General features: G+C 32.1%; 1 protein-coding gene across 3 annotated transcripts in view; it reads right to left on the reverse strand.

Moving 5' to 3' along the window:
- ARHGEF10 (Rho guanine nucleotide exchange factor 10) overlaps nucleotides 1-13,163 on the reverse strand; it is a 215,807-nt gene that overhangs the window by 95,152 nt on the left and 107,492 nt on the right. For all 3 annotated transcript variants that reach the window (XM_023494669.2, XM_012539906.3, XM_023494668.2), the window contains 4 exons: nucleotides 8,997-9,074; nucleotides 8,672-8,851; nucleotides 5,331-5,447; nucleotides 2,701-2,793 (listed from right to left, as the gene is read on the reverse strand). In XM_023494669.2, coding sequence (XP_023350437.1) covers nucleotides 2,701-2,793; nucleotides 5,331-5,447; nucleotides 8,672-8,851; nucleotides 8,997-9,074 — 468 coding nt within the window. The remainder of the gene's footprint in view (nucleotides 1-2,700; nucleotides 2,794-5,330; nucleotides 5,448-8,671; nucleotides 8,852-8,996; nucleotides 9,075-13,163) is intronic.

Here is a 13,163-nt window from a genome sequence, read left to right on the forward strand (position 1 = left end):
TCAGTAAAAAAAGAGTCCTGGCTTTAGGATTGGGGGCCATCTGAAAAATAGTGGAAATAAACTAGATGACATTTGAGGTCTTTTCTTGTTCTAAATCTATGATCCTAGGAACAGATAAAAGTATTCATCAAAGGAGCATCAAATTTCTTTGATAAGGTTAGTATATAAGATATACAAGCAATTTATAAATATGTATATATACATATATACCATATGTGTATATATATATATATGATTAATAGCTATGCTCCAATAGATAAATGGCCAAGAAATTAATAAATAATTCTCAAAAGTGTTGCAAAGTATTAATAACTACATGAAATAATGCTTCAAATACTAACAATAAGAGAGATGCAAGTCAAAACAACCTTGAGGTTTTACTTCAAATTTGCAAATTGTAAAAGGTGATGAAAAAATAACAAGTCAACACTGGATTGATTATGGGATGATAAGCATGGTGATAATGCAATGTTGATGGATCTATGAAATGATTTAGACATTCTGGAAACTAATTTGGAATTAGTCAAGTAAAGTGATGAAAATATCCATATCCTCTGACTCAGAGACTTCATTGCTGGACTAATATCCTAAGGAAATCATTAGTAAGAAAAAGTCAAAACATGTACCAAAATATTCACAGCAGCATTTTTTATGATAGCAAAAATTTGTATGGATGCAAAGTAGACACTGACTGAGGAATAGCTAAGTACATTATAGTACAAAAGTGTCATGGAATATTACTGTACTATAATCAATGATGAATTAATGAATTCAAAGAAGCATGGAAAGATCCATATGAACTGATAGACAGTGAAATAAGCATATCCATGACAACAATATAAAATAATCACTGCAATAACATAATAGAAAGAACAATCATGCACCAAGAAATCAAAGTGAATATAGCAAAATTACTAAATTGCACATAATTCGAATGAAGAGATATGAGAGGACATTCCCAACCTACATACACTTTCATGGAAGGAAGAGGTCCAAAGTGGTGTACATTGCACATTTTTTGGACTTTTAAAATATGCTAATTTGCTATAATAATTTTTCCCTCCTCTAAAAAAAAAGCTATTTGTTTTATGATATGGCTCTCTGGGAAAGGTAAGTGAAAGAATACTGTAGAAAATTATGGGAGATGTAAAAAAAAACAAAACAAAACCGAGACAGACTTCTTGTCAGTGTTTCCCAAATACCAATTTAGGCCTAAGGCTGATTCAACTAATTAATGTCTAATCAAATTTAATAAGCAGAAAACCTATCCAATGTCCATTTGGTTTAATTAAAATGAGTAGATGATTGAAATTGGAGAATAATAACAAAAGAGAATTAGGCCATAGCATAAATCTAAACCACCAGGGTAGAAAACCAGGAATAATATTCAATAATTATGCTCATTTGTTTTAAAAAGGTAAATTGTCTCCTCTCGGTTTTGTTTCATGGTCTTTTCAGGTGATTTAAAAGTGCTTATGTGCTAGATGCTCATACATAATAGATCCTCTGCCACACTTCTTTTACACATAGCAAAACATACAATATGTTAACCCATGTTTAAAGAAATGTTTTCCTAGTAAAATACTTTAAATTTCTCATCAACTTGTAGTTAATTTGATTTCAACAAAATTTCTCAGTTTATATATTAATTATTCCCTCTTTCTTACAATTCCAATCTCTCCTGATTCCTTCTTTTCTAACTATACAGATGTTTAGATTTTTCCCTTACCTGTTGTTTAAAAACATTTCTCTAAAATCTACACTCTCATTAATGCTTGTTCTGTGTGTTTCTGTCTGTCTCTGTTGGTCTTTGTTTCTGTCTCTATCTCTCTCTGTCTGTGTCTGTATTTTTCTCTTTTTCTCTCTCCAATTCACTCAATTTCTCCTCTCTCACCAAAATTTTGATAATTGTCTGCATTAACCAAACTCATTTCCTCACAATCCTTCTTATTTCCTAACTCCTTTCAAACTGGCTTCAGTACTTCCCACACATAATGGAAAACTGTTCTCTCAAAAGTACAGTAACAGACTCTTTAACCAATCTAATGATTTTTCCTCAGTCCTCAAGTTCCTTGACCTGTTCACAGCATTTGACATTACTCATCAGTTCCTCCTTCAGTTTCCATGATACTTCACGCGCCTGGTTTTTCTGCTTCATTTCAGACTGATGACCACCCTCTTTTCTCTTTGGGTTTTTAGGACCTTGTTCTCTACTGTTCTCCTCCTACTCATGCAATACCAGTGCTATATTAATCTTCTTTAGATACAGTTTCAATCATCTCAAGTTAACAAACACTTAAATGTCAATTATGTCTTGGGTACAATGCTAAGTCATGGAGATACAAAGAAAGACAAAAATAGTCTCTGCCTGAAGAAGCTTATAAACAGGAAGACAACATACAATAACTCTATACAAATAAAACATATGCACTTTAAATCATGGGGAAGAAAGATCACAGAGTAAAAATTCTAGCATTAATATAATCACATAAAGATTCCTATTATGTACTAAAAGAATTCAAGTCTTTTCAGTCTAGTACTAAATTATATCCACAATTAAATAGGAACAACAGCATCCCCTATCTAAAGGGATTAGAGAAGAGAGTTCATTATTTTGGAAGATTAAAAGACATTTTAAAATACATTATGGGAAAATGGAATAATTGGACTAACTAATCAAACTCATATCATGCCCTTTACCTGGAGGAGAAGAATAAACTGTGGGAAGCGTTGTATTGGCTTCATCATCAAACCATAGAGGGTAATTCGATCAGGACTTGATTCTTGGCATTGCTGTAAGAAGAAGGTTAGACTGTTTATTTTCATTGTAAAACTGCTTGACATTTGATTTGAGAGAGCAATTTTTCTAATTCCAATAGCTTTCTACACAGGACAAAACTAAAATGGTTGAGGAAGAAACTCATTGATAGACTTAGCTGTTGTATTTTAATGCAATAATAGATTTTATAATAGAAAATGTTTACCAACATTTCTGTAATAAAACTTTTTTGGGGTGTAATGGGAGAATTTTTCAAAGCAGTCAAAGGATTATCTCATCAGCCTCATAACCTGCCTTGTATTATGCTTAACAGACTATAACCATTTTCCAATCTATTTTTACATAATAAAGGGCCTCCTAGAATCTCTACTGTTGTCACAAATTCTTTTTTAAAAATCATTTTAATCTCTATCAAACTTTCCAATGAGAAGAATATACCTATGTCATAAATATTGTGAAGGGAATACTTTGTAAGCCTTGAAGTGTTATAGCAACAAAAGTTATTTTTCATATTATCTAAACATTATTAAATTAAACTGAACATACCCTTTTAAAGTATCTCACAAATCATCCTTTTGAGAAGATCATAGATTTAAAGTGGAAATAACTTTGAAAATGTAGTTCAATCCTCTCATTTCCATGATCACATGGGTAGTTATGCAGCAGAACTAGGATTAAAATTCAAGATCTAGTAATTCCACACCCCAAGTTTTTTTTTTCTCCTATTCTACATTGCTGGTAATGGAGAGGAGGGAGAAATGTTTTGCCTAAGTAAGGCAAGTATGCTTTTGGGGTAAGCATACTCAATTGAAAAAAAAAAATGCTAGATTAAAAAGAGAAAACCTGACTTCAAATCCAAATTTTGCCACCAGACTGTTGAATTAATAATTAATTCATGAAATTATGAAATTAGGGGAAGTATTCCTCATTCTTTGGATACTCACTGAAAAAGACCACAATTGGGAGAGGGAAATGGGGCAGCAATACACTTTAATTAAACACTGAGAATATGTATGAGAGCAAAAGGCCCATAAAAGCACAAAAAGTGGTGAAAAGTGAAAAGATAAAAAGGCAGATTGTGTGGGAACAGAGGCATACAGTGATGAAGGCAGGCAGAGGAAGAGGATGGGGAGGGGTAGAGGAAGATGGTATCATTCAAGTAACCATGAATTAGAGGATATGGACTTGATGGAAATGGAAAAGAGCTCTGAGCAACAGGAATTCAAGGTTTCATTTTTATAGGATTTCTTTTGGAAACAGACCAGTTTCTCTTTATGTCACCTCTATCTTAGATGGGATAGGAACCCAACAACTTTGTGACTCCAAGCCCAGCACTTTATTCACTATACTCCTAATCCCAGTGAAAATTAGGTTGATGTCAAGTTTCTATAGATGGCTAACATAGTATATGAAAAGGAAATTTAATTTTATCCAAACATGCAGCAAGCTTTCATATCCAATTTTTTATCATACTAACTAATATGCATTTTAGGCCTAGGGGGAAAGCACTGCCAGCTGATTAAATAGCATGTGTCAATATTCATTAGGCCTTTAAAAGGGGCAGGAGGAGGAGAAAAGTCAGTAAAACATTCTTCATGACTTCAAAGACAGACAGTCACAAAGTAAGGTCCTCAGTTATCTCCACTACACATCAAAGGAAAAAGAAAAACAAATGCCTCCCCTGGAAGTAGCTCAATATACTCAGGGGGTTTGACTTTTAGTCCTTTGCTTTTAGAAGTGACCCCAAAAGAGGCCATTCTGACAACTCAGAACATGTTCTTTCTTATTCCTATCATGATGTTTTAGAAGAGCACGAGAAACCTTTTTTTTTAAATGTCGCCACAACATATCTAATTCCATTTTTTACTTCTTTATTTTTATATAATTATAAGAGTTAACATTTATAAAGCACTTTAAGATTTGCAATGCATCTTACACATGTTATGTTATCTTCACAATAACTCTGGAAGGTAGATATTCCTATATTATTCCTATTTTATAGATGAGAAAATTTAGGCAAAGTTTAAGTGATTTGCCCACATTGACAGACTTGACCTATTATGTCTCTGAAGTCTGAACTTAGGGACAGTGCCCTATCCACTACACCACCCAGCTATATGACTATAGCACAAAGTTGATTTTTATTGTAGTTTGTCTGATGCATTCACTGGAGAACTCCTGATGAACAAATTTCTAATGCCAATGCAGATTGGAAACTTTATGACAATTTACAGTCTGAAAGAATTATCTAGGACACTAAGAAGTTTTCCTAGGGGTCATATAGCCAATAAACTTCAAACATATTTCAATAACATGGATTTTATATAATTTAAAATATTTTCCTAAAATATCTTAAATTCTAGAATCAGTTAAATTTCTCTAATTTGTTGCTAGTATCTACATATTTATAGCAAATAATATTATATACATGAAGACATTAAATAATGATCACATACATAGAATTCTGCTATTTTACATCCTTCAGCCATTTCTATTTTAAACAGAGAGTGTTGAAATAAAATATGAAATCAATGTAATATGAAAAAAATACCTTCAAAAAATCCAAAAAAGCTGGTTTGGTAGCACATGTTTTCTTGAGAATTCCCACAGCTGTACTAAAATTATTCACATATTCACTGTAAGCATCCAGCACCATGGATTTGGAAAACTAAAATATAAATAAATTTACAATATTCAGCAATATATAAATATACAAAGCCAAAAATCTATATATTTCATCTTAGAATGAAAGTCTATAGTTCAAGAGTATCCTTTAAATTTCTAGAATGTTTAAAAAAAAAATAAAAAGCTTCACAGCTCCTGTTTGTTATATTGGATTTCCCTTTGGTTTTCTTAAGACTGGCTGAATTTGGAATTATGCTAAAAAAAGTTACTAAATTAATCATAGCCTTTGACTAAGAAGAAGATCAAAGATAGAAGAAAAAGACCCATTCTTTGTAACAGAACATCTAAATCTTTATTTTTTGGTAGAGCAAAGAACTAGAGAAAGGTAAGCATTCCATCAACTGGGAAATAGTTGAACAAATTATAGTGACAAGATCATATTATCATGAATATTATGGAATATTATTGCTTCACAGAAAATAATGAATTTGAAAAATTCAGAGACTTTTGGGGGAACATATGAACTGATTCAGAGTGAAATAAATAGATAAAAGATAATAATGTACAAATATAAAAGAAAACAATAATCAAAGGTTCTAATTAATAAAGTAACCAATGAATACCACTGAAGTTTGGTGGTGAGACATACTCTTGCCTCTCCATACAGAGGTGGTGAACTGTAGGTTTGGAATAAGGTACTCATTTTCAGGAATAACCTAAAGATTACTCTATTTTACTTGATTGTACTTATTTGCTAGGAAAAAACGCTCTATGGAGGAAAGGAGGAATTGTTGGAGATGATGTTGATATAAAAATAAAATGCGCATTAAAAAGTATTAAAAACATAATTAAAAAATGTTTTTCAGTAGCATGTAGAAATAAATGGAGTAGTGAGAGACCTGAGGCAGGAATATCAATTAGGAATATGTAATCTGGATATGAGGTGAAGAAGATTTGAACTAAAGAAATACAATACAATACAATAAAGGTATGGTTGAAATTATATTCAGAAAATATTGTGAAGATAAAAACAGAAAATGATTGAATTTATAAGGGTGAGAGAAAGTAAGGAGTCCAGAATACTGACAATATTATATAAGACAATAGAAGGCTTATGCCTTCAACAGAAATAAGAAAATGTTCAGTAGATAGATGGTAACCTAAGACTAAAGCTTGGGGGAGATGTTGAGACTGAAGATATAGAGATAGGTATCATTTGTTTAGAGATTATAGTTAGGCCCATGAAAAATAAGAAGATTATCAAGATTATCAATAATATAGAGGTGAAATGAATATAGTAGAAAATTAAAAAACCCAGAACAGAACCTTGAGGAATGATTTATAGTTAGGATGATCAATGAGGATAATGAACCAGGAAAGAAAAAAAGCAGTTCTGGGGGTGGGGGGAAAAGGTGTTTGCATCTAAGAGGCAAACCAGGAGAAAAAAGCAACCCCAAAAAACAAAGAGAGAATATTGGATAAAAAAAAGTGGTCAGTAGTGTCGAATGCAGCAGATAAATAAACAAGCAAACAAACAACTAAATGAATGGATGGATGGATAGATAAATGAATAAATGAATGAATGAATAAACAAACAAATAAAAGATAAATAAATGAATGAAATAAAAAAAATTAGGGACTGAGAAAAGACCAATAGATTTGCAAATTAAGAGGTCATTAGTAACTTTGGAAAGTACAGTTTCAGTTGAGTGGTGATATAGGATAGAGCTAGGTTATATGGAGCTGAGTAATAAGAGAAGGAGAAGTAGAGGTATTGATTATAGACAACTTTTTCAAAGAGTTTGCCTGAGAAAGGGAGAGATAAAGAATGTTAGCTTAAAAGAATTGTAGAGTCTAATGAAGATTTTTTTAAAGGCTAGAAACAACTTGCCCATGTTGAGAAGAAATAAAAAAGGTACAAAGTGGTAGGGACTTTAATAATTTGAAAGAGAATGGGAAGTGATAATTGAGAATGCAATCTGCTGAAGAAGAAAGTATAGACTGGGTGCAAGTGCATATGTAAAGATATTGGTCACAGCAAGGAGCACAAGCTTTTTGTCAAACTGGGAGAAGAGAGAGTAGAAGATATAACTGAAGGTTTGTGACAAAGAGAACAGGAGAAGAGGGAGCATATTGAATGTCCTCAGTATTTTCCTTAAAGAGGTAATCTCATAGAAAGAAGAAAGAGAAGAAAGTATGGAGATTTAAGGAAGAAAAGGACTAGAATAGTTTCTGTGGGGAGGAGGATAGAAAATCAATTAGGGAAGAATAAAAAGCTTGTGTTTCTTCAGTGAGAGCCCAGTTGAAACTGGAGTGCATAAATTTCTAATGCACCAGTCAGCACAGTTGTGAGACTTCTTCCAGATTTGTTCAGTGGCTCTAAAAGGAGCAAAGGAGGATTATAGTGGAAATAATCCAAGACTGAGGGTTGGGGGGAAAAAAGAGTGTATATATAGGGCAAGTTAGGATGTGTCAGGAGAGGGATAAGAGAAGAGAATAATGTAAAGTTGAAGTGGATAATTATTCAATTGAGGTTGAAGAGGATAGAAGGTGAAGTAAAAACCTGATTATCTGTGGAAAAAGCACTGTGTAAATATCTTTTGACTGAACTTTATATCAAGAAGACCCCACCTAATATGAGAATCTATGGAATTCTCACATTTTTAAAAATAGTCCATATTAAAAACAGAGAGGAGAAATACAAGCTTTGGAGTCAGGAAGAATGGGATTCAAGTTCTGCCTTTGACACATTATGGGCAAATTACTTTAACCTTTCAGTGTCACAGTCTTCTAAGTCTCTAAATTTCATAAGAATTCCCACATAGCATTACCCAAAGGAGATATACTGGGGATTCTTTTTACCAATGAAATCACAAGTCTGGATAAAGGAAACCTCAAAATAAAGTTCATTAAATAACATTAGGACAGTTTAAAATGATACTGAACCATTATAAAACTTCAGTTGTTTATTATGGGATAATACACTAACCACTTAAACAACTTTTCTCCTGATATTTTTTATTTGATAAAATATATCTTCTTTATTCTCAATATTAATCTATGCTTTGCTTGTGAATTTCTATTTGAGCCTGAAATAACACTACAGTCATATCAATTGCATATATGAAGAGGCAAATATTTTCCTTTCCTGTTATGTTCATCAGGTTAATTGTTCCCGAGATCAGCAGCACAAACACAATATTTAGACAATCAAAAGAATGCAGCCAAAGGAGGAATGAGACTATATGGATGTGCTACTATCATTACCGAAGCAACAAAGACATCTCCAATCATTTCAATGGAATCCCATTCTGATACTCGACTGGCCAAAGCAATCTGGAACATAGAATGACACTGAAGAATTTCTTTAATGCGATAAAATACCATTTTAAGTTTCCTTTCACTCAAAACTTTTGGTTCCATCTCTGAAAGTGGCTTTTCATATTGCTAGAATGAAAAAAAAAAAAAGATAAATCACACAAATTCCTTGATGGGTAATGCTTATAAATATGTAAAACATATGTTTTTGAGTTTGATTAATTTAATAAACTACAGTAATTTATTTAAAAATACAATAATGACATTTAGATACCTCCATAATCCTTTTAAGAGCATCCATATAGTTTTTTTCACTATCAACAACTGAACCCAAAATATATCTTCTCACAACCTGTAGAAGATTTGAAAATATTATTAGAGAAAATTGTTCCAACTGCAAATGTCATACATGTAGCAGGAAGTAATTTGCATTTCAACTTTGCAGATGGCTAACAGTATTTTCATAATATAGAAAAATGACAGGATCCTCATAAAGTTTTTTTTATATACTTTTGCTTTCCAGAAAGACAAAGAATTAATCATTTCAATCATTATAGAGTGACACATATTACAGAATCAAGACATATGTATCAATTGTGAAATATATATCTATATAACATATATATAAAACACACCTGTATATACATATATACATCTAACCCAGACATCTCACCAACCACTTTTCTTCTTTCTCAGCTTCTAGATGAGCACGTAGAAAATTGTCTTTTTCCTCCCTCTTTCCAATCCCCCTTCCCCACCTCGAATGGAAGTTAGTCTTTTCAGCTTTGGATTTTCACTTGGAGACTGAGCTCTGATGTTGATGGGAGAGTGCAAATTCAGCAAACACCCTATTTCTAAGTCCTTTTTAATTAACTTCGATATTTATCTACCCATGACAATTTGCTAGCATCCTGCCACAGCAAATTCTACCATTATCCTCTATGCTCCAGCTTTTTACTTTTTAGTCTAAGAACAATAGTCACTGGATAAGGACTAATACAGTTCCCTTATTTTACAGTTGAGGAAATTGAGACTTAGAGAAATTAATTGACTTAGCCAAGCTCACATAGATAGTATGCATCAGAATCAGGATTGGAATTCAGATTCTCTATACTAAAAGAATGTAATGATAGACTGATTTATAGCCCCACTCACCATTCCTTCTATTCCTCAGACCAAAACTCCCTTCCCTCAAACCACTCCCTATTTGTGGTATCTCCCTCAAATGGAATATAAACTCCTTGAGAATGGGAATTGAATGACTTATATTTATATCCCTAGTCCTAAGCTCAATGCTTGGCATATATCAGTCTTTAATATATTTTTATTTACTATTAAATAATTTAATTAATTTGATAATAAATATATTCAATATATTTTGTCATGCTAATCATGACATTTTCAAGACAAAAACTCTTCTTGAAAAAGATACATTTTATTATAGCATCACCAAAAAAATAATTCAGTCAAAAGTATTTCCTGTGTAGCTACCATATGCATGGAACAGTGCAGATTGCATCATTAATAAAAGAAAATCTAATTTAGAGTTTCTCTCACACACAAAATAATAAGAACAATTATAACAATAACAAGAATTAATTCTCATAAAGAATTTTCTTCAACAATAATTCTAGGGAGAGCTCAATGCATAATTATCTCTATTTTATAGCTGAAGAAACTGAGGTTTAGCATTTTTGACAGATCACACCACACAAAATGGTGACAAAGCTCTCATTAAGCCAAAACTTATACTCAGCTCTACTGACTTGAATTTCATACTCTTTTTCACTTGCTTTGTAAAAATCTTTTCTTTTATCCTGAGAGAGGGATTAATATGTTGGAGACAAGGAAAAATGAATGAAATAAACAGCAATAACTGTACACTTAAATCACATTAAATGTATAATAACAAGCATTATTTGAGTTGGGCAAATATTTCATATTATATTATAACTGTAATAGTGAAAATGTATTTTTTAAACTTGTAATTTTCATTTAAAAATTTTCTTGGGGTATGGTTTCTTCTCCATATGGATATTTTCTAAATTCAAGCTAAAGCTATATTGGATGGATGAAGTCCATTCTATATAACTGATAATATATAGCACTTTTGTAAAGGCAAGGGAAATATTTCTTCACATAAATTTTTTGTCTACAAGTGGCATACTGATTTTAAATAATACAACAGAATGAATAATATACAGTTAAACTCAAATCATTTCCTGAGTCTCTTTATCTCTCAGGCAACTTGGACTCAGAATATTTAAGCATCTTACACTACCACCTAGTGGATAAAAGAAGCATAAGCAATAAACTTTTGGGGGAAAAAAATTCCCATATTTTTAAGAGTAATTAGAGAATAATTGTTTTCCTTATCAGAACTTATCAGAAGATTAATTATTACACAAAAGATTATCAGGAGTTTTCTTGCCTTAACTAATCCAGTCTTCTCATGCATTTAAAATAGTACATGTTTGAGGGTGGGATAAGGAGGGGGAAACTGATTTATGATAAGCATTTATAGATTCTTAGAGCTTGAAGAAACCTCAGAGGTCATCTGTAGATGTTCATCCTCTATCTAAATAATAATCACCACTAAAATATAGGGGATATCCACTCTTCATTCGAAGACCTCAAAAAGTCTTCAAAAATGAGGGGGAACTTGTTCCTAAGGAAACCCATTTCTACTTCTGAAGGGATCTAATTATTAGGAAAATTAGATGGTGAATGAATAGAAAGCAGGGCTTAGAATAAGGATGACCTGAGTTCAAATCCAGCTTCAGACACTTAACTGACCTGTGTAATCTGTACAAGTCATTTAACTCGGCTTCCTCATCTGCAAAATGAGCTGAAGAGGAAAATGGCAAGCACTCTAGTATTTTTGCCAAGAAAACCCTAAATGGAATCATGTAGAATTGGACATGATTGAAATGATTAAACAATAATCATTGTTAGCAAGTTTTTCCTCACTTCAAGTATAAATTTGTTTTACAACTTTCCACTCTGGATCCAAGTGGAACAAATCCAATTCTTCTTCCACATGACAGTCTATTCAATGCTTTAAAAAAGTAGGGTAATTTACCCCACTTCCTAACTATCTTCTCCAAATTAAAAATCTGTCCCTTCAACCTATCTTCATCTAGACTGTATTTGAAGCCTTTCAGTATCCTAGCTGTCTTTCTTGGAATATTATCCAAAATTATCCAAAACACATTAATTAATTGCTAATGTGTTTTCTAAAATATAGCTTAAAACATTTGAACTGTAATTCAATTTATCATTTCCTTTAGTAAAATGTTATTTATAGAGTTGCCTAGTCCTGGTCACCATGTCTCTTTTAATGCTGTACCTTCATATTATGATATTACTCAAATGTGGATAGTCAGTCAACATACTTATATTTAATGTACTGATTCTGGGAAGAAAATAATTGTAACATGAGATTCTTTGCCATTTAAATCTATTTCTCAATTAACTTCTATAAAATAGTTTAATATCTAACATAATACCTGACACATAAAAGGCTGTTAGGAATGTTTGTGGATTCATTTTACACTATACTCTTAAAATTCCCTTTGGAGCCAGGAAGAACAAGTTTAATCTGTTTTCTATACAACAAATCTTTCACTAATTGAAGACAGAAATCATACCAGCTAAATATTCTCTCCTTCAGGCTATGGCACTACCTCTGGTCCCCTCTCAAACCTCCTAAGGCTCCAACTTACCATTCTTCATTTCTCAAGTTATTTTGTTTTGTTTTTTCATTTTTTCTAATAGATCAATCTGTGTTTAATTAAGTTCATTGGATAATTACATCCTGGAAATTCTTGGGTTTTCCACAATTTAGCTACCATGTACCTTTCCAAATTTGTGTGATATTAATCCATTTCCTGCAAATTCAATTCCAGTGAGATTGGCCTAGCAAATGTTTCCTGTACATGAAATTCCATCTACTGTCAATGTACCTTTGGATAGGGCTGGAAATGTACTCACTACTCATCACCAGAATCTCTAACTTCGTGGAAAAACAACTCACTTGCCTCTTACATAGGAAAACTCACTTGATTTCCCACCACCAAATGTTCTCTATCTCTTGAAATTACTTTGTATCATTTTATAAACAGTCTGTATTTACTTTTCTAGGTACATATCTTCCCACCAAAATATTAAGTCTTTGTGACAAACTCTGGTTTTTGCTTGTTTACTTTTTCTTTGAGTTCTCGACACCTAACGCAATTCCTGGGCCTTAGAAAGCATTTAAATGTTTATTGAATTGAACTAAATCATTGTTCTTCTTTTAGGCTTCAATTAGTTGAAAACTAATAATAACCATTTCTTGAATTAAGATTCACACAAAGTGCTTTCCTTAGAAATGTCCCTTGATGAAATAGGTAGTTTAAAAACTGATATCCCCATCAAGACCAGATCAGAAAGAAGAAGT

Source organism: Sarcophilus harrisii, chromosome 2, assembly GCF_902635505.1.
Source record: "Sarcophilus harrisii chromosome 2, mSarHar1.11, whole genome shotgun sequence".
Lineage (NCBI taxonomy): Eukaryota > Metazoa > Chordata > Mammalia > Dasyuromorphia > Dasyuridae > Sarcophilus > Sarcophilus harrisii.